This window comes from Nyctereutes procyonoides, unplaced genomic scaffold, assembly GCF_905146905.1.
Source record: "Nyctereutes procyonoides isolate TBG_1078 unplaced genomic scaffold, NYPRO_anot_genome, whole genome shotgun sequence".
In the NCBI taxonomy this organism is placed as follows: Eukaryota; Metazoa; Chordata; class Mammalia; order Carnivora; family Canidae; genus Nyctereutes; species Nyctereutes procyonoides.
Window position 1 is genome coordinate 26,843,791 of NW_026575030.1, and position 21,626 is coordinate 26,865,416.

At 38.6% G+C, this 21,626-nt stretch overlaps 1 protein-coding gene across 5 annotated transcripts in view; it reads left to right on the plus strand.

Moving 5' to 3' along the window:
* The window catches only part of IGSF11 (immunoglobulin superfamily member 11), a 120,252-nt gene that overhangs the window by 24,164 nt on the left and 74,462 nt on the right, over positions 1-21,626 (plus strand). Inside the window, exon 1 of one of the 5 annotated variants that reach the window (XM_055315773.1) lies at positions 19,359-19,419. The exons of the other annotated variants lie outside the window; for them this stretch is intronic. Coding sequence (XP_055171748.1) covers positions 19,413-19,419 — 7 coding nt within the window. The 5' untranslated portion in view covers positions 19,359-19,412. Of the gene's footprint in view, positions 1-19,358; positions 19,420-21,626 lie in introns of those variants that run through there. 5 annotated transcript variants of the gene reach the window in all.

Genomic DNA, 21,626 nt, shown 5'->3' on the forward strand with positions numbered 1-21,626 from the left:
ATATTTTCAATTTACAAAATTCATTAGGCAAATGTTTAGGAACTAAGTGTTTTATGGCCACCCTGTCCCTATTAGAATATATGTTTTCTCTCTGGTATCTTACAGTTAAGTTGAGATCAACAATGATCCAAGGACATAAAAAAGCAAAATCCAGATAAGTGAGGAGGTTTGTATATACATATCGCCTCTCATTGGAATGTGAGTTGTATGAGGAATCACATTTTATATAAATGAATATGTTGGTAGAACAGCCTTTATTCCACAGTCACAGAAGGGAAAGCAGAAAATGATCTGTAAGTCCATACCAAAGGAAGCAGAATGATCGAATTTGCAGAAGAAGTGAATCCAGAAGCTTCATCTTTGGGGTCAAGTAGGAATTCAGGAAGCTAAGAGGTAATGCGGAAGGGAGAGGGGTTGTGAGAGCTAGGCTTTGTGGGCAAAAAGAGAAGAAAGCAGAGTTACAGAGGCATAAAATAGTCTGGAGCTGCAAAATGTCTGGAGCTACACATGGAGGTGGGGTTCCAGGGCAGAAGATAGAGATAGGGCCACAAGGGCCACAAGGATAGGCAAACACCAGAGAGCCGGACTCATCTGGTGAGCAGTGGGAAGCCTTCATAGGGGTTTAAAGGGAAATAAGTTGCTCACCTTGGCTCCTTGAAACAATGACCTTAGTAGCAGGAGGAGGGTGGATTGGAAGTGGACCAGGAGGAAGACAGGGAGATCACTTAAGAGGCTGTTGTGTTACTTCAAGATCACATGAGATTCTTCATAAATGCTGATAAATAAGTTTAAGCCCATGAGGAGAGATCTATTCTCAGTGAATCTTTCAGAAGCTTGGCATAAATGCTTTTGCAAAAACCTCCACCCCAAAAGGTAAAGACTTGTAAAGAGGGTATTTTCTTAGAATGGGGGAAATGTAAAAAGGCAAAATACAGTAAATTTGGGGTTGTTTCACTAATATATGGATAAATGTGAATAATTGAAAGGTGATTGTATTGATTGAAATCTAGCCATTTGTGTCTGTTTGCTAGTTCTAGTGTTGGTGCGCAGGCCAGACCTCAGAAATCTAGATAACATAGTAAAAGAAGAAATTTCAGTTTCACTTAAACGATGCTTATCTGAGCACAGACTAAACCAGGCCACCTTTTGGAGGAGGATATAAATTTTGAGTACATGGAGTTTTAATAAGCATGTAAAATCATAGTATAGCACTTATTTGGGAATTTCATAAAGATTTGAGAAATGTTAGAATTAATAACTCTAAGAATGGCAGACCTTTGCAGTTTCATTTTTTTATGAATTTTCCTCGAGAGGCTAGCTGCTGATAGTTTGCCAGTTTTTCCATATTTCTCAGAGGTCTCCAAGAATCTCTAACAATCTCTTGGCCTCAAGGCTCTTTCAGGATTATTAAGTCATGTTTTGCACTTCCTGGGAACGGATCCTCTCCCACCGTCCTGGCATGGGAGGACCATACCACTATCCCGTCTCATCTCTCCGCCTCCCCTAGATTTTCTCCCCAGTGGAAGAGCACATTAACCTAAGTTAACCCTGCTTAACTGTAGCTTTGCACTCACTCTCCTTTCCTCCCCTGACCCCAGGCAAGTTCAAAAATTTCAAAATTTTGTTTCTCAAAACTAATGTTTCGTTTATTTAGGGTAATTTTTATATGAAAATAAAACATGATTTTTTTTTTTTTTAGCTTGGTTGATGTAATCACAACTTTCACTGACACCATGATCTTGTGGAAGGTGGTAAAGTGGTGGGGTTGCCTATGATGAATCTACTCATTATATTACAGGAAAAAAGGGCCCTCCAGTGGGCACTGGTGATTTTTTTAAAAAATCCACTTAGTTTAAGGTAGTTTAAGTACCAAAATCTGCATCTGTTTAAAGTATATAGTTTGATGACAGTTGTAATATATCCACGGGGGCAGTAGGTCAGTCAAGATGGAGAACATTTCATTGCCGCCTAAAGCTTACCTGTGTCAGTTTGCATCCATCCTCCCCTCTGCCCCCAGACAACCACTGATCTGCTTGCTGCCACTGTGTGCTAGTTTGCATCTTGTAGAACTTTTGTAAATGGCATCCCACAATATTTTCTCTTTTGTGTCTGGTTTCATTCACTCAGCATAATGATTTTGAGATTCATCTGTGTTGCTGTGCGTGCCAGTAGTTTGTTGCTTTTTATCGCTAAGTAGAACTCCTTTGTTGGAGGTACTATAATGTGTTTTTCCCTTCTCCTCTTAAGGAAAATTTGAGTTATTTTCAGCCTGGGGACTACTGTTATAGGAGTCTTCTTTATGTGAACACATTTGAATTGTTTTGGTGAGTCATTATGAGTGGAATGGTTGGTGTTGAATTTTTTGAGAAATTGCCAAACTGTTTTCTAAAGTAGTAGTACCATTTTTTACCCCCATTTTCAGCGTGTAAGAGTTTTTATTGTTTCACATTGTTACTTGTGAACTTGGTATGGTCAGTCTGTTTAAATCTGAGTCGTTCTAATGGATGTGTAGTGATTTCTTGTGGTTTTAGTTTGTAATTCCATGATGTCCAGTGATGGTGAGCATCTCTTCGTGCCCATTTACAAAAATGGGCTGTCTGCTTATTGAGTTGTAAGACTTATTTTATTTTCTGGATACCATTACATTGTCAGGTATGTATTGTGAATATTTTCTGCCATTTTGTGGGTGTAGTCTTTACAATTTATTGATGGTATGTTTTGAAGAGTAGATGTTGTTGATTTTGAAAAGTCCACTATCATTTTTTTTTATGCTTTGTGCTTTTTGTGTTCTAAGAAAAGCCTATCCAGAAGTTGCAGTATTTTCTCCTATGTTTTTATTTAGAAGATTTATAGTTTTAGTTTTTACACTTAGGTCTGTGATACATTCTGAATTAGTTTTTTAGTATGTTGGGAGGTAAGGGTGTGTGTTCATTTTTCAAAATGCAAATATCCAGTTGTTCCAATACTTTTTGTCTGAAAGTTGTTCTTTTTTTTTTTTTAAATTTATTTATTTATTTATTTACGATAGTCATACAGAGAGAGAGAGAGAGAGGCAGAGACACAGGCAGAGGGAGAAGCAGGCTCCATGCACCGGGAGCCTGACGTGGGATTCGATCCCGGGTCTCCAGGATCGCGCCCTGGGCCAAAGGCAGGCGCCAAACTGCTGCGCCACCCAGGGATCCCTGAAAGTTGTTCTTTTCCTCTGTTGAATTACCTCTCATCTTTCTTTCCTTCTATTTATCTTTGATCTTCTTAAGACTTAAGACTTAAGTAGAAACTTAAGTCATTGATTTTAGACCTTTTCCCCTCAACATAAGCATGTACAGGTATACCTTTCCCTGTAAACACTGTTTTCTCTGCATCCCACATATTTTTATATGTTGTATTTTACATTTGAATGTAGTTTTCTCACTTTCATTGTGATTTCTTCTTTAATCCAACAGGTTTCTTAAAAGTGTCTTATTTAATTTCTAATCACTTGGGGGTTTTCCTAGATATATTTTGTTACTGATTTGATTTAATTCCTTTTTGATCAGAGAACATACTTTATATGTTATCATTCTTTTAAAATTGATTGGAACTCATTTTATTGGAAAACACATGTTCTCTTTGGATGAATGTAACAGGTGCACTTAAAAATAATGTGTATTCTGCAGGTGTTGGAAGTTAAGACAATCAATAGTGTTCTGGTCCTCTTTACTACATTATTAATTTTTTGTCCAGTGTTTCTATTAGTTGCCCAGAGTGGGTGTTGAAATCTTTTATGATTGTGGAATTACTTGTTTCCCTTTGGTTCTGTCAGTTTTGGGTTCATGTGCTTTTAAGGTCTTTTATTAGGTTCATACATATTTATGACTGTTATGACTTTCTGATGAATTAACTCTTCTATCATTATGAATTTTTCCTCTATCTTTGGGTGTACTCTTTAAGTCTGTTTATATGGTATTAACATAACTCTTTCAGACTTATTTTTTATCATTTGTATGGAATATCTTTTCCCATTTAGTTTTTTCAGTCTGTGCCTTTATATTTAACACACACAAGTAGCATATAGGTGGGTCTTGGTTTTTAATATATTCTGTTAATTATCTATTGACTTGTAGGCTGTTTCTCTTTATATTATTTTTTGGTGCTTGCTCTAGAGATTATAATACGCCTCCTTAACTTGTCATGGTATAGTTTAACATTGTACCAATACAAACTCTACAAACATAGAAATACATTTATTGTAACTTCCACTGCCGTTTATGTGATTATTGTCATATGTCTTACATCAGCATGTTTTATAAACTCAAAAGGCAGTTTATGTGTTAAAAAGTCATTTATTTTAAATTAAGAGAAAAATATGTTATAGTTACCTAGATTATAACTATTTATGATGCTGCTCTTTCATTCATGAAGATTCATCTTTTCAACCTGAAGAATTTTCTTTAGCAATTTTTATTGTGCAGGTCTGCTTATGATAAATTTTCTTGTTCCTTTATCTGAAAATGTCTTTGTTTCTCTTTCATTCTACAAGGGTATTTTTGCTGAAAGTAGTATTTCTAGGCTGGCAGATTTTTTCTTTTATTACTTTAAAGATATTATTCAATTGGCTTCTGTGGCTGTGGATAAGGAGTCTGCAGTCATTGGAATCATTTCTCCTATGTATGTAATGTTTGTTTTTTCTCTGATTTCTCTTAAGATTTTCTCTAGGTTTAAAAAACATTTTGGCCATGACATTTCCTAGGTGTAGTTTTCTTTGAAGTTATCCTGTTTGGGTTTTTCTGAATTTCTTAAATCTGTAAATTTGTCACTCTAGGTTTTTTGGGAGTTTCTGGTCATTTATCTTCAGTATTTTTCTTTGCTCCATTTGTTTTTTCTTTTTTGAAATACAATTATTGTATGCTAACACTTTGCAATTGGCACACATATCCCTTAGATTCTGTTCATGTTTATTAAATCTTTTATTTCTGTCTTCAATTTGGATGATTTATGTTACTCTAGCCTCAGGTTCATTGATTTTTTTTTCCTCTTATTTCCCCACCCCCTTTTCTACCTTTAGGTTAGGCTTACCTAATAGACTTTAAATTTCAGATTTTTTCCAGTACTAAAATTTTATTTGTTTTCTATTTTTGAATTATTTTTTATTATTTATTTTTTTTTAGAGAGGAAGAGGTGGGGAGGGGTGGAGGGATACAGAGATAGAGATCTCAAGCTGGCTCCACAACTAGCATGGAGCCCGTCATGGGGCTCAACCTTACAACCCTGAGATCATGATCTGAGCAGATACCAAGAGTTGGACGCTTAATCGACTGAGCCACTCAGTGCTCCTGTTTTTTTTCCTCTATTTTTTAAAAATGAGATTGCCTATATTTTCGTTCATTATAAATAAACATTCTTTTTCTTTGTTGAACGTAGTTATAGCTAGTTTAAAATCCTTGTCTGAGAATTTATGTTGAATTTAACATCTGTTGATTGCCTTTTCCTCTGAGCCATTTTATGTGGAGAAATTTTAGATTATATTTCTGGCATTTGAAGGTTATGTTGTGTAGACTCTGTTTCTGTTACCTTCCTCTGAAATATGTAAGCAGGACCTTAAGGTGGTCAGACTCCAAGTGTGGTTGTGGTGGCTCGGATCTTATTCCAGGCTGTCTCAGGTCTGCCCTCACATATGTGGTTCAGAGGTAAGCCAGAGACTTGTGCAGTATTTCTACAAAATTCTGGGTCTTCTGCTTCTCATTTTTGCATACTTTCTCCCTTACTCCCTGTAGCCTTTGTTGTCTTTGGCTCTGATTTCTCTTGCCAAAAAGATGGTGAATTTTTCTATTAGCATTGTAGCTTCTACATGCTGTGGCCACAGTGAGTGGTGGCTCATAGCACAGTGTAGATTAATTTTGGTCTGTTCCATGCATAGATGCTTTACGTGTCTGCCAGAGGCTTGGGCAGAGTTTTTATACAGAATTTGATGTTCACCTTCTCTGGCTCTCCTTTCTAAAGTTTTCCCTCACTGTTCAGTGGCTTTGGTATCCTGAAGAGTAGGGGTTTTTATTTATTTATTTTTTTGTTTGTTTTTTAAGTAGGCTGCATGCCCAACATGGAACCCAGTGGGAGGCTTGAACTCAGGACCCTGAGATCAAGACCTGAGCTGAAATCAAGAGTTGGATGCATAACTGACTGAGCCACCCAAGTGCCTGGAGAATGAATTTTTTTTTTAAAAGATTTTATTTATTCATGAGAGACAGAGAGAGGCAGAGACACAGGCAGAGGGAGAAGCAGGCTCCCTGTGGGGAGCCTGATGTGAGACTTGATCCCAGGACCCCGGGGTCATGCACTGAGCCAAAGGCAAATGCTCAACCACTGAGCCACCCATGCATCCCGAGGATGGATTTTTTTAAAACGAGAGTTTAACTGTTTAGCATCACTACCATGACTGTAGCAGTACTAGGGGAAAGCTACAGACTTGTAACTTTGGACTTCTGTGACTCCATGCCAGAGGAAGCCCTCCCTATTCTTGGTACACTTTGTGTATCATTCAGGGATATCCCATGGCTCTAAGTCTAGCTGGCTCTGAAATAGGAGTCTGAAGGTAAGGAGAAGAAGCAGATGCCACACAAAGCCCCAGAGGGCAGCCTGTAGGGTGACTCTTCTCTTCATGGCCTCTTATACTTCCCCTTCATCTCTCATCCCTCCCTCTTATCCTTCACCTGGTTTGCTCATCACTGTTTGCCCTCCTCTCCTCATTGTAGTTATTAATTTTATTATTCAAAATCACAATAAAATAGTGTCTTCATGTTTCCTTACCAGTAACACATTATTTTACTTTTTCAATTGTTTAATTTGAAATCTAGATATTGTATATTTCTAGATGGATGTGTCTTGTAGTACCCTGCTTTCCTCAGTTTTTGGGGTAGCTGAAAATAATGTGAAAAAACATAAAAAGTAAAGCAAAAAAAGTCTATGAAGCCTCCCAGTTATTTGGAATGGAAATACCTGGAGAGGTTAAGAGTATAAGCAAAATAATTTTTTTTTATCTGTTAATTCCTATTGATTCTTTGTTTAAAGTCCTCATTATTTTTTGGTAGTTATGTGGATATTTCAAAGACTGTTATGAAAGAAGGCATTGAATGGGGAGAAAGCTTGGGTAGTAGAATTTCAAATATTTTACTCTGAGACTGGAGGTCGCCTTCTAGAATGTACAGTCTGGGAGACTGAACACAAGGAGATTACAAGTAGATTAAGGAATCTATACCCTTCATGCTCAGCTGGGCATGTTTATTTGTAGAAGAAGTTAAGCCCTAATTCAGGAAAACTTCAGAGACTTACTTAGGATGAGTAAGAATGTACAAAAAGAGGTCTGTAGGGGAAAGAATGTGCACTATTAGCATTTGGTGCTGTTGACCGCTTCCACCTTCTGGGAACTCTGCTTCTTATTTCCCTGTTTCCTTTCTCCTTCTCTGACTGCTTGTTCAGTTTTTATGCAGGGTCTTTCAGCACCCAGATTTAGAGTGTGTATTGCAGGCAAGTTCATCGCAGAAAGAGGAGTAGAGAAGAGGAAGAGCAATTGGCCTTTTTCCCAAAAAGATTCCACAGTGGAACTTTATTATTTGCTTTAGATACTTAGGAATTTGTGAAGCACAAGGCCATATTGTAAAGCTAACTGAAATGGGCTTTGGATTATCTGTTGCTATATATGTATTGATCTTCATTTCAGATTATAATTGTAGTTCTCTCTTTTTCTTTTGTGGAGATACCTGAAATAGTCTTGAGTAGGGTTCATCTTGATTTTTTTAGTTGTAGTGTTGTTTGTTTGTTTGTATTTTACCATGGAATGTGTATTCTTCTGGATGGAAGGACATCAAGATGTCTGCCCAACTGATTCACTGTATAATGTTGGTCAAATTAATCTTTCATGACTCTCAGCTACCTTACTCATATAATAAGCTAAATGGAGTAGATAAGCTTGAAGCTTCCTTTCACTTTTGATTGAGTGATTATGAAGACATTAGGGAACTTTGGTAAGACTCTTTTAGTAGAGGATTTGAAACCAAAGCATACCTTTTCTGAGAGAAGAAGGAGGAGGTAATGGATGTGGATTATGTATTTGGGCAGCTTGACTAGAAAGAAGAGAGAAATAGGACAATAGCTGATGGAGCAGGATCAAGAGAAGTTTTTCAAAATAAGACAAGGTGTTTGCTGTTTTGAAGGCACAGAGGAAGGGGCCAAAGAAAAGGGAGCAGTTGAAATGTGAAGTGGTAGGTTGATGGCCCAAATGAGATCTTGATGGAGGTTGAGAGAGTTCTCAGGCAAGGCAGGAGTTACTCTGCCTCCTTGGTGGGAGAGAAAGGTGAAAGGGTAGGCAAAAAGATGGACACTCTGGTGAGGAAGGGAGAAAATTCCTTCCCTCCCTCCTTTTCTCCCTCCCTCCCTCTCTCTTTTTCTTTTTCTTTTTCTTTTCTTTCTTTTCTTTCTTTCTTTCTTTCTTTCTTTCTTTCTTTCTTTCTTTCTTTCTTTCTTTCATTAGAGAGAGAGAATTTGCGATTGGGGTGGGGGAGTGGGGCAGAAGGAAAGGAAGAGAAAATCCCAAGCAGACTCCCTGTTAAGCGTGGAGCCTGACAAGGGGCTTGACCTCAGAACCCTGAGATCATGGCCTGAGCTGAAATCAAGAGTAGGACTCTGAACTGACTGAACCACCCAGGTGCCCCCTTCATTTCTTGTAGTAAAGGTGAGAAATGAAGTGTTTGCCAAGAGTTTTAAAAGGTTAGGATAGAAGGAGCTCAAGAATGATGAACCTTTGGAAGCACTGTCAAAGTCAATTGGCTGTGAACTCAGTGAGAAATGAATAATGAGAAAACCCATTTGAAGTTGGATAGTGAATAGAAAAAACAACCTTTGTTCATTTTGTTTTATATTTTTAGATTTATGATTTTAATCTCCCAACAACTCTGGGTGTCAGTTGGTCATTGGTACTGTAGACATCTTGCTTTGTTCTCACCTTTTTTTGACCTGAGACCCTATTTCTCAAGAACTTCCTTTTGAATTTAGTTTTTAAAAGCATTTAGTCATCTTGAATCTATAAAAGAAATTGTGATTAAGATAAAATTGGTCTTAAATGGATATTCTGTTATTAAGTATTGTGTTATACATTTTATATTTAATATATGATTTTGTGTAGCATTAAGAATGAAAAGACATTTTGACTTTTCCATTTAATAAGTGATATACAGTGTGATTAGAAAAATTGAATATTTTCAAAAATTTTGTTCTCAGCACTCGTTAGGGGTTGTCAAGCTCATATTTGTACTGTTTTTTCCTTGTAGCCCTGAGAAATGAAGGAACCTATTGTAGCTGCTATTTCAACCATTGATGGAATATGGAAAGGGTTTGAGATGGAATTAACTCTAAGATTGCTGTGTTCCATGTGATTTAAGAGCACATGTAATGCAGCAGTTTTAAGATTATAGACATAATTATGATCGTTCTTTTACAAAATGGCTTTACCTGTGTGATTATATATGAACTAGTTATTGAGTACTATGTTTTTGAGAGTATTCATTTCTTTTAAAATACTCTTTTTTTGTGACTGACTTTTAAAAAATATTTAAACATTTCTTTTTTGGAATAGGTTATAGATTCACTCAATGGCTCAAATTTAAAAATATATATATATATATATAAAAGAATACTTCTTGAAAAGTTTTTCTTGGCTTCGTTCTTCCAATTTATCTCCTCCACAGGCAACCCATGTTGTTAGTTTTTTTAAAAAGTATCACTGAGTTATTTTAAGCATATACAATCAAATATATTTATAACCCACCCCCATTTTCCTACACAACCAGTAGCACATTATACTGTATGCTTTCTTATCCTTTTTTAATGTCTGCATAACATTTTATCATATTGATGTACCATAACTTGTCTGCCTGCTAATGGATACTTAGATGGTTTCCAATATTTTACTATTTTAAACAATGCTAAAATGAGTGACTTTATACATGTATTATTTTGCATGTATAACAAAGTTGCTTAATTTAGTTTAAATTAATCACCTAAAATAAAGACCCACTTGTCAGATTTTAAGATGACATGCTCTTTGGAGTATATCTATATTAAAGTGTGGATTGAAATTTAAGATTGTATCAAGACATCAAAAATAAATAATAACCGTAGTTTATCACTCAATGGTTGAAAGTCTAGTATTTTGTCTATTAAAAAAAAAGTTATTTTGAGGCTTTCTTTCAAAAAATAATAATAAGGGGCACCTGGATGGCTCAGTGCTTGAGCGTCTGCCTTTGGCTCCGGTCATGATCCCAGGGTCCTGGGATTGAGTCCTGCATCAGGCTCCCCACAGGGAGCATGCTTCTCCCTCTGCCTGTGTCTCTGCCTTTCTTTGTGTGTCTCTCATGAATAAATAAATAAAATCTTTAAAAAAAAATAAAAATTTTCAAACTTGTATTCATAAGCACTTTTCTGGTAAATAACACATATGGAGGCAATCTTATTTCCTGTAAATGAAAAGCCAGTATTGATATTTTGTTTTCCATATTTCTGCTTTTTTTTCTATTGAATTTTAAAGTATTGGAGACTTTTTTTGTTACCATGTAAGAAATTTGATCAGCTAATGCAGTATACAACACTGGTAAAAATTATCATGAGTTAAAGTTGTGGGATTTAATGTTTGTGTTCTTTATTCACTTCTATTTCAATAATTCCTATGTTTTCTGTCTTTAACCAATGGTCCTTTCAGCTATAAAGTAAATGATATATGACTAAACATAAATACATGAATTAAAAACCTTAGGACTATCAAATTCACCAGGCTGTTTCCTGGGATCACCTGAATGAGAAACCAGCTGACTAGGTCATAACCTGACCAATCTCACAGAACTATTATTGTACATGCTCTTTGGATATGTAGACAGAAGTTCTCAAAATGTTCATTTTTAAAGGTTAGACATTCGAATAGTTATTTAGCATATTGACTTGAAAAGTGACATAGAGATATATACTATCACCATCTTATTGAACTTAAAGGGTTTGTATATAGTAGTTAAGAAACACTGATACTAGCACTGGGTGTTATTCTGTATGTTGGTAAATTGAACACCATGAACACCAATAAAAAATAAATTTATTAAAAAAAAAGACTTAGGAGACAACTTGAAAAAAAAAGAAACACTGATACTGGAGAAAGTTAAGGAGGAAAAAGAGTATTGGGGGTTGTAATCACTGTCTCCCACATCTGCATTTGGAAAAGTAATTGCTACTTGTTAGAAACTCTCTGGAAGCTCTTCGCATTTATTTGTCATGCACAGTACTTTATATTAAATGCTTTTGCACAGTACCATGGGAAGCCCACAGCAAATTATAATTTAATTATTGTCTAAAAATCCTTACAGCACCCACATCCTGAGGTAGCTCTTTAGGATCAGTAGGAGAGAGGAAGGAAGATAACCTTTGTGTCTGTTATCTAACCTGTTAACCTAGTGGTATCCCCAGACTGAGAAATTGCCTTCCGGGCACCGCCCCAGATATACTGTCTGAGAGGCAGGAGCGATTTATGATGAACTAATAGAGAAGTCATTTGAAAGTTGGTGAGGACATCAGGGAACAGAGGGGCAGAAGTATTGTGAAAATACTTTGAAGGAAGTGGCTACGTCATAGCCTTGGTGCCAAATTGCTCTTTATAAAGATCCCACCAGAAGTCTAGTGCTAGATTTGTGGTTTCTGTTGTCCTTGAAATGCTAACCTAGACCTGACCCAGAACTGCAGAATTTCAGATTAGAGAGACACTTTAATCTTTTCTAAGAAGCTGAGCTTGCTTCAAGCTTTATTAACTTAGTTCATGATTATCTAAAATAGTTTTAGTCCTGTTTACCGTAGTAATTCTGCTTCTGTTAGTCTTGACATAGTGAAGCCAAATGTCATTTGGGATCCAGGCCCATATTGCCAGTTGCCAGCAGGGTAACTACTTGGATATTCCATAGAGGGCTCAAACCCAACAGACCTGTACTCATCATCTTGCCCCAGGTCTGATTTCTCTGTTTTATTCTTTCAATGTACTAGGCACTGAGTATCCCAAGGCATGTTCCCCATCCTTAGACTTGAGTGAAGTGGGAATTTATTGAGAGCTTTGACACTTTAAAAAGATCATCACTGTGTGTAGAATGAATTGGAGTGAGCCAAGGCTCATGGCAGGGAGACCAATGAAGAGGCTGTTGGAAAATCAAGTGCAATGTTGGTGGTGTGAGCTAGAGTGATGGCAGTAGCAATAGGGAGAAATGGTGGCTGGATGGAACAAATTTTGGAATTAGAATCAGGGACTCTGATGATGGACTGAGTGTGGGGGCTGGAGGCAGCAGATTCAATGGTGAGTCCCAGGTTTCTGGCTCCAGCACCAGCATCAGTCTGGTACCATATATTGAGATGATGGCACCTGACACTGGGGGTCTGGTCTAGAGTGGAGGGGTCAGAGTTCATTTTGGAGATTAGGCCTGGATTATCTTTAGGGAAGTCAGGTATCCCTTGTGCATTTCCTTTTGTCATTGAAGCCATTCCTCTTGATCCTGGCCGTCATCTAACATTCTCATTTTACTCTCTTTCCCCCCAAATTTCTTTCAGTCCTCCAAGCTATTTTGTTATCACATAGACCTTTGCATTGCCTTCAGTATGGTTTGCTTTCCTTCCTCTGTCCCCTTTCCAACACCATTCTCTTCCTGTTTTATCCAAGCCTCTGAAGCCCTGCTCAGGTATCATCATTCCTGTGACACCATTGTGGGTCATCTCCAGATGAGATCACCTAATTCTCTGCTCTATTTCTCTACCCCATGCTCATCCCTGTAATTTGCACACAGAGCACTGAACTTGAATCATGTGAATACATATCAGTCTTAGACTTAACAGGCTATGAATTCCTTGATCATTGGGTCTTTGTATTCTTTTTTGTTTTTAAGATTTTATTTGAGAGAGAGCATGAGTGGGGAGGGGGGCAGAGGGAAAGAGAGAGAAGCACACTTCTCGTTGAGCAGGGAGCCCAACGACACAAGGCTGGATCCCAGGACCCCGAGATCATGACCTGAGTTGAAGGCAGAAGCCCAACCAACTGAGCCACCAGGTACCCCTTTTGTCTTTGTATTCTAAACATAATCCTTGGTCACTGGTGGGCTTCAGTCAGTGTTTGTTGAAGTTGGCAGCAAGTGTAGACAGGTTTTGGTAATTAATAGAAAGTCAGAGTGTTTAAAATGTATATATTGGGTTCTGTGGTGCCCCCAGACCCAGTCTAATTCTAGACAGTGCTTAGGTTATAAACACAGGTTGATGTGAGTTTAATTGCTCTACTTCAGGTATACTTTGCCCAGTTTGATATCAGGTAGTTTGAAGGACAGCCTTTAGGAGTGCATAAAGGTTTGCAGTTTGGCACAATTAAAAAATACCAGCTTTATTGAGATATAATTTACATATCATAAAATTCACGCATGTCAAGTGTATAATTTGATGGTTTTCAATACACAGCTTTGTGCATCCTTCACTATAATCAAGAAAAACTTGTACCCATTTGCAGTCACTTTCCACTCCCACCCATTCATAGCGCTGAGCAATCTCTGTAGAGTTGCCTGTTCTGGACATCTCTTATCAGTGGAATCATGTAACGTGGTCTTTTTGTGTCTGGCTTCTTTCACCTAGCATCATGTTTTTGAAGTTCATTGATGTTTTTAATGTGTATTAGTACTTCATTCTTTTTTATCATTGAATAATATTACATGCATGGATATACAGATTTCTATTTACTTATTCATCAGTTGATGGACATTTGGATTGTGTCCATTTTTTGGCTATCATGAAATCTGCTATGAACATTTATGAACAAGTTTCTCTGTGGACCTGTTTTCAATTTTCTTGGATATATACCTAAGGGTGGACTTGCTGGATCTTGTAGCCCTCTGTTTAACTGCCAAACTATTTTCCAAAGTGGCCACGCCATTTTACATTCTCCCTAGCAGTGAATGAGGGTCTTGGTTTCTTTGCATTCTCACCAACACTTGCCGTTGTTATTTGATTGTGTCTATTTGAGCGAGTTTGAAGTGATACTTCATTGTGGATTTACATTTTCTTAATAATTAATAATGATAAACATCTTTTCATATGGTTATTGGCCGTTCATGTGTTTTTCTTTTTTGAGAAATGTCTTATTCAAATCTGTTGCCTATTTTTATTATTAAATTTAAAGATTTGTGTCCCTCATCAGACATGATATACAGATAATTTCTCATTCTGTTGGTTGTCTTTTCTGGATGGTATCATTTGAAGCACAAAATTTTTAATTTTTAAAAAAGATTTTATTTCTTTATTCATGAGAAACATAGAGAGGCAGACACATAGGCAGCAGAAGAAGCAGACTTTCTGCAAGGAGCCTGATGCAGGACTTGATTCTGGGACCCTGGGATCATGACCTGAGCCAAAGGCAGATGCTCAACTGCTGAGCCACCCAGGTGCCCCACAAAATTATTAATTTTAACAAAGTTTAACTTAGCAGTTTTTTTCTTTTGTTGTTTGTGCTTTTGGTATTATATTTAAGAAACCATTGGTTAACTCTGGTATAATTTCTTAAACCTGTCTTTTCCCCTTGAATTTTTCTCTTCAATCCCAGGGTGGCCATGTAACCATCATAGCCTATTTGGGAGCCTTTGGACTCATTATACCTTCAGATCAGACGCACAGTGCCAGATCCATAGGTCAACTAGGCCAAAATTGCATGTGTGCTTGTAAATAGGGATGACGATGGTGACTATTTGCCCTGCCAATCTTGGAAATCTATTTGCTAGAATCTGTTAATCCAGTGGGTAAAGGCTTTTCAAATGTATAAACAGGCTTTGCACTTTTTTACGTAATGTTCAGGGAACACCATTTAAATTAACTGTGTCCCGGAATCTTAGGCTAGAGTTTAAACTTGCATGTAGTAAGCAGTTTACAAAAGGGGAGTATTTGGGTGAAGCTTGCCAGTGGGTTGATAATCGGGAGACCTGTAACATCCAGACTTAAGTCTGCTGTGTGCATTTTTCAAAATGCCAGCTATGGTAGTCTTTCTTATTTATTTCACATTTGGGAATATAGGTTGTTTGTGATTGTTTTTGGTACATTTCCCTGCTCTTCCTCTTAGTGCCAGTTTAAGGAATTGCTAATTGTCCATTCTTGCTGGGAAGTACTGATTTCCATTTGAATATAACAGTCTTTTTGCTAAAACTTTCCTATGGTTGATTTGAGCAAATACAAGAAGCCTTCTGTTTGTGGACTGAATGTTCAGCCAGCCGTGACGTAGTCACTATTATCAATGAAGCTTATTCATCACTTTCCATGCTGGTGCATTGTACGGGGCTTGCAGAGGATCCTGGAGACTTTGAATGGAGAGCTTCTCCTCTGCTTACCTCCATACACTGTTGGTATTAAGCAGTTCTGTTCTCTATCTTTTCCAGACCTTGTGGATAATTAGATCTTTTTGTTTTCTGTTGATTCCCAATAGTGTCTTGCAGATGGGCAGGCACTGATTGAGAATTTGTTCGTTTCTGATAGCAAAATGGCAATTAATGCTCTTTGGAGATAGTTTTATGTTCTCTTATATGGGAACATTTGTCTTATATCCAGTGTCATTTTAAAAAGACATGGGCCACATTATGTTTTATAAAATAAAATGGAGTGGCAGTTGGTGATCTTAGATTTATTTATTTATTTTTTTGTGATCTTAGATTTAAAGCTTATTGCTCTTTAAGTAAATTAAGCTGTTTAATATTTAATCTTGTATACTTAGATTAAATTCACAGGTTAATTGCTGAATTTCCCTTGTATAGATAATAGCTGTAAAGATGCACAAGGCGTTATTTGTCCCAGTTCATGACCAGAATGAAGTAGAAGTTGTTATGAAACTAAGTCCATTATATCCTTTGGTAAAATCATGTGCCCTGAAATACAGCAGGCACTTATTATGGGAGCCTGATAAAACACAATCAGATCACCGTAGCATGGTTGCTGGGCTTGTCCCACAACCACAGTAAATGATAAGTGGTATTTCGTGTGTGTGAGTTGTGGCTAACAGGCCACATGGCTAACACGATAGAATAATATTTGATTTGTTCCTGATTACATCTAACAACAGGCTTACTTTTTCCCAAAATGGTCCATGAGAAATGGAATATGCTTGCCCCGCGTTCTCTACCACTGTGGAGGACTCCTTGAGTTTCAGGGACTCACTAAACCTGTGAGAAGAAGCCATTTGAAGGAGAATGGATCCCTGTGGAGTTTACATTTGGTTTGGGAAGGCTACACCTTCCCTGAAGTTTGGGAGTTCCAGAGGGGCTGGTTGACTCAACAGTTTTCATCTGAGGGACTCAGATTTTCTCTAGGGGGATATTTCAGGGCATTATTTCTTCTAGCCAAGAAACCCTCCTACCCTGCCTACCAGTACCACGCACACACACACAATCACTTAAAGCCCCCTCCCTCCCTTAAGAGATTCCCTAATCCATAGAATTCTCTGGATTGAAAATGAGTCTTGGTTTGATGCTTATTGAATTAAGTACCTCTGGTTTGCTGTGGTTCTAACTAGGGGGATCAGGAGACCCTAGAGTTGCCCTGGGGCCAGTAGTGAAAGGATTATTCTCCCCTTTTTATCTCTTATGGTGTCTAAAATATTGCTTTATATATAGAGTGTGCAAAATAAATGTGTTGGCTCTTACTCTTTTCTTCTCTCTTTATAGGTATAATATGTTTGTGTGTGTGTGTGTGTGTATGTATATACATGTTATTAAGGCCCAATATTATTCTAGAACTTCACTTTTACCCCAGATACCTCCCCTGTCTCTCAGCAGCAAGCTCATCATACTTAAATTTACTGAACTTTAATATTTTCATTCTCGAATTGCCCATTTCATCCTGATTTCTCTCCTCTCAGTGACCTGCTCATCATCCTTGGGCTTACTGTTCTCCCCCTTGTATAATCAGACCACCTATTGAATTAATTGAACAGCCGTCTCATTGCAGATTCTAATCGATAAGGATAAGTAAGGAACATTATACGTTCTTACCTTTGAAACATTTCTCTAAGCCATTCTCTCTTGCCTATTTCCTGCGACATAATGCAGCTTCTCTTCACTTCCCACCTGGATGATACCGGTATGTTCCTAACTGGTCTCTGCCCTTCCTTCTATTCTCTCTCCCTTCAAATCTGTGTCTAATGCCAGAAGAACTTGAATGGAAATATAAACACATCCTTCTCTGGATAATAAAAATGTTCAGTTGTTCCCTCTTGTGTTTTATGTAAAAAGCCCAAAGCCTCATCTGCAAAGTCATACAAGTCTCTTGCGATCTATTTGTAGCTTTGTAGTTATTGTTTATAACTGTGCCTCAGAGTTCATGCACCAAACGTACTATCCACTTTTATGACCTCCAAGCTTTTGCAGATGCTCTTCCTTTGCCTAGGATGCCCTTCGCTTCTCACCATCTCTGGTTAACTCCCACTTATCCTTTGCAATCTAAAGGTTATCTCCTTTTAGGAGCCACCCTTTAATCTCACAGGCCATTTCTCTTCATCTGGCTCTTTTAGTAGGTATAGTATAGTATGTCATACCTGTGTTACATCACTTTATTGCCTTGCTTCTCAAACTATTTGTGGACTGATATTTTGTAAACAAACAAAAAAGTAATAAAATGAAATACTAGAAAAATGAAATGTAAAAAACGGCAAAGAATAGAAGCCTTGTTTTTTTAAATTAATAGATTCAGCAGACCTAAAATTACTGTTAAATTGTTATAAAGGTTTCTAAATGTTTACTCTCAGTTTCTGAACTTGATATCTTCTTGTAGACCAGCAACAAACATTGCATGGGTTGGCGTTGGTCCATAGGCCACATTTCGAGTAGCACTGTTTTATAACATTTATCAAACAGTTTTATAATTTTTGCATGTAAGATATTTACTTTTCTCGCTGGGCAGGGGCTATGTCTTATATATCTTAATCATCTTGTGTTTTCCTTGGTGTGGTCTCCACCCCTAAAATAGGCCGTAAAGTGTAGTGCATGACAAGAGTTGATTGGTACCTTTCATTGAATTAAGTGTAGCACTGATGTCCTTAACTTACAGTCACAACTGGCTTGCCTTTTGGTTTGCAAAGTAGCTTTGGTAGAGCTTTCCATTAGTTTATGTGGGTATCACGTTGAACTTCATGATGTCACAGAGCAGTACTGCTGAAGAAAGGGCTTGCAAACTCTCAAGTAGATGCATTTGTATTGTAATATGCCTTAATTTCAGCCATCTCTTAAGAAATCTTGCATGCAAAACATCCCTGAAGGTCTTAGCACAAGTGATAAAATAGCGCTCAGCAGCGGGGAAGGGGGGAAGGAGTAAACTAGTTAACACCACTGAAGCAAGCTTTTAGCAAATAGTTGCTTTGAGGAGAATGTTTACTGCCAGTTACAAATGACATGCTTGTAATTTTTCTGGTTTTCCTGACATAGCACATGCATGTGAATGCCTTTCAGTCCTTCAGGTCTCCCCTCCTTGAGAAGATCCAGCCCTCGTACCTCCCTTCATTCTTATTCATAGTTCATGAGTCAAAAATCTGCTCTTTTGAAGTTGTATTCATCCAGCCTTAGATGTCCAGAACCTGCCCCCCACCCCACCCCTAGATTTCTGCATGTTGGAAAGAACTGGAAACTTGAGTTCCAGCCCAGGCTTTGCTATTGACCACAGGACTCTGGAGAAGTCACATTCTTTTTATAATTTGAGTCTTCCTTTGAAAATCCAGATTAGATTATTTCTAGGGCAGGTTTTTTTTTTGTTTTTGTTTTTTTTTTTTAAACTCTTTTCTCTGGTTCTTATGGGGATTCATGTTTGCTTTTAGTCTTTTAACTCTTGATGGGCAACCTTCATATACTATGATATATTGAGATTCTCCTTGCTTCCCCCACGCCCCGAGGATACTGTAGCCTCCTCAAAGACACCTTATTCATCTTTGTGTTAGCTGCTCTTGGTCCAGAGTCTCAATTCATGCCCTATTAATGTTGGGTGACGTATGAAGCTGAACTCTGTCCTTTGTTTTTGCTTCAGAGTGCTGTTTAGCGGTTTGCCTACCAGGGGAGAACTTGCACTGGTTGCATATTTGATACCTAATTAATATGTTACAGGACTGTTTGAAGTTGTTAAAGTCATAAAGCCATGAGAGTAATGGGGATCAGTCACATGCAGTGTGAAACAGATGAGAATTGTGGTTATTCATTCATTGTTCTCCTCAGGAAGTTCTCATTGATTATTAGCTTGATGAGGGATCTGACTTGGTATTCCTCTGTCTGGGTCTTCTTAGCCTCTGGCAGTGGGAGAAAGATGTGAATTCTTTGCACACATTCTGTCCAGCCCAGCAAGGCAGCCTGCCAAGCGTCTCGAGTCACATGCCCAGTGAGTTGCTGTTTTATTTTTTTCTTCCTTGTCTTTTTCAAGGCTCTTGTTGGGATCTCTGCCTCATGTCCCTGGATTGTAGCCTCTTTTAGTTCTCCCTGTGGTGAGCTACAAATGTTGTTTAGTAGCAGTTGCAGTCTTTTCCAGGGGCTGCTGTTACCTCTACTGAGTAGGCCAAGCATATTTTATGACACTGCGCTACCAGGCAGGTCTTGGAGAAGTGGGGCCACCAGACTCGTTCTGGTCTTTGCTTGGAGCCAGAACTTACACACATTGAGCCCCTGTTCCTCAGCCTGTGCCAGAATGGGCCCATCCTAGGGTGTGGGTGGGATGGGAACCCTGTGAGAGGCAGCTTCTCCTCACCCATTTGCTGAGGGAGAGAAATCCTCACCCTCTGAAATGATACATGAACTATGAACCCCCACATTTAGCTTTTCTTGTCAGGCATTCCATGGTGCATTCTGTTTGCGGAGCTGAGCCTCGAGCCTCAGTGATAGCTCTCGTAGACCAACGTGCAGGCACCATGAGGAAGGTTAGTACTTTGAGTTGTCCTTGTAATGGCGGTATTGTATTAAACCTGAGCGCCTACACGATTTCCTAGTCCATGTGTTTGTGAGATGGTTCTCAAGGGTTAGAAGTTTAGTGGATGGATATCTAGTGGAATGAACTAATTAGTACCTAAGTTTATTGAACCACTGACCTTAACGTTCCTTACCACAATGTTCAGAATAACAGCCATGGTCTTAGAATGACCCCATTACTTAGACTCACCTATTCTGCTGAGAAATGTGCAGAAAAGAGAAAACTGTGAGACTGGAGAATTTAGAAGATTTTCTCTTTTTCTTTTTCTTTTCTTTCTTTCTTTTTTTTTTTACTTTTTGTATTTCTTATCTTTTTTTTTTTTATAATTTTTTTTTATTTTATTTATGATAGTCATCACAGAGAGAGAGAGAGGCAGAGACACAGGCAGAGGGAGAAGCAGGCTCCATGCAGGGAGCCCGACGTGGGATTTGATCCTGGGTCTCCAGGATCGCGCCCTGGGCCAAAGGCAGGCGCTAAACCGCTGCGCCACCCAGGGATCCCTGTATTTCCTTTCTTTCCATTGAATTCCTCTGTTCTTTCTCATATGGGGAGGAGCACTATTGAGTTGACATGAAACCTGTATTTCAATATTGACCCCTCCACTTTCGAGCTGTGTCTACTTGGGAAAGTTTATTGTCTTCTCTGTACAAGCAGGATACTGCCTCTGCTCACCTTACATGGCAGTTTTAAACATTAAATATCACGTGAACGTGTATATGTGGCATGATTTGCTGCTGACCTGGGGAGGACTTCAGTAAAGGCTCCTTTCCATTCCTGTTACATTGAGCATATAAAATATTCCTTACTGTAAATCCCTCACTTGTATTGTATTGCAAAGTGGGAGAAATTGAGTCACTTACTGAAAAAAAAATTAGTTCAGTGAACATTTCTTGTGTATGGGAGGCGAATGCAGCTTCCTTGAGGTATTGGTGAGCTAGTGAGTAAACAGGTGCTCAGGCAGGCCTTCAGTAGGGTGGGCTAGGCCCCGTGGAGGGATGGCCATTTGTCATGCAAATACAGAAGGAAGAAGCCAGAGGAGTCAGAGTTCCAGAGGGAATGGATTTTTTAACTGTGGCTGGCTGAAGAGGGGAAGGACGCTCCAGGCCCAGCGGACTGCTGGAAGAAAGGCAGAGGTGTGTCAAGTGGCCCAGGGAGTGCACCTGGGTTTGCAGGCTTGCCTAGTTGAAGCAACTGTGTGACAGTGCCCGTGGGGGAAGGAGAGGCTGTGAATGGCAGCTCATGGAAGGACTTTGTGTTCCTGCTCAGAAACCTGGTTTATCCCTTAAAGGAGAAGTGAGGTCCATTCACCCCAAGGATCTATTCTTGGGTGGAGCAGAAGCACATTCGCATTTTAGAAGTGTCCTCTGAGGGTCGGCTGTGCACAGAATGTATGGGCGGGAGATGAGATGAGAGGGGCAGGTGCAGGGGTTCAGAGGAGAGATGGTAAAGGCCCGAACAAGGACAGCAAGTGGCAGAAGAGACAGAGAGGCCACCAACCGAGTGCTACTTAGGAGGTAAAAGTACAGGATGTCTTACAGGATGACAAAAATGTCCTGGTGAATCTCTAGGTTCTTGTCTTGGATTCATTGGAATGGAGAATAAAGGAAGAATATCCAGTTTTGGGA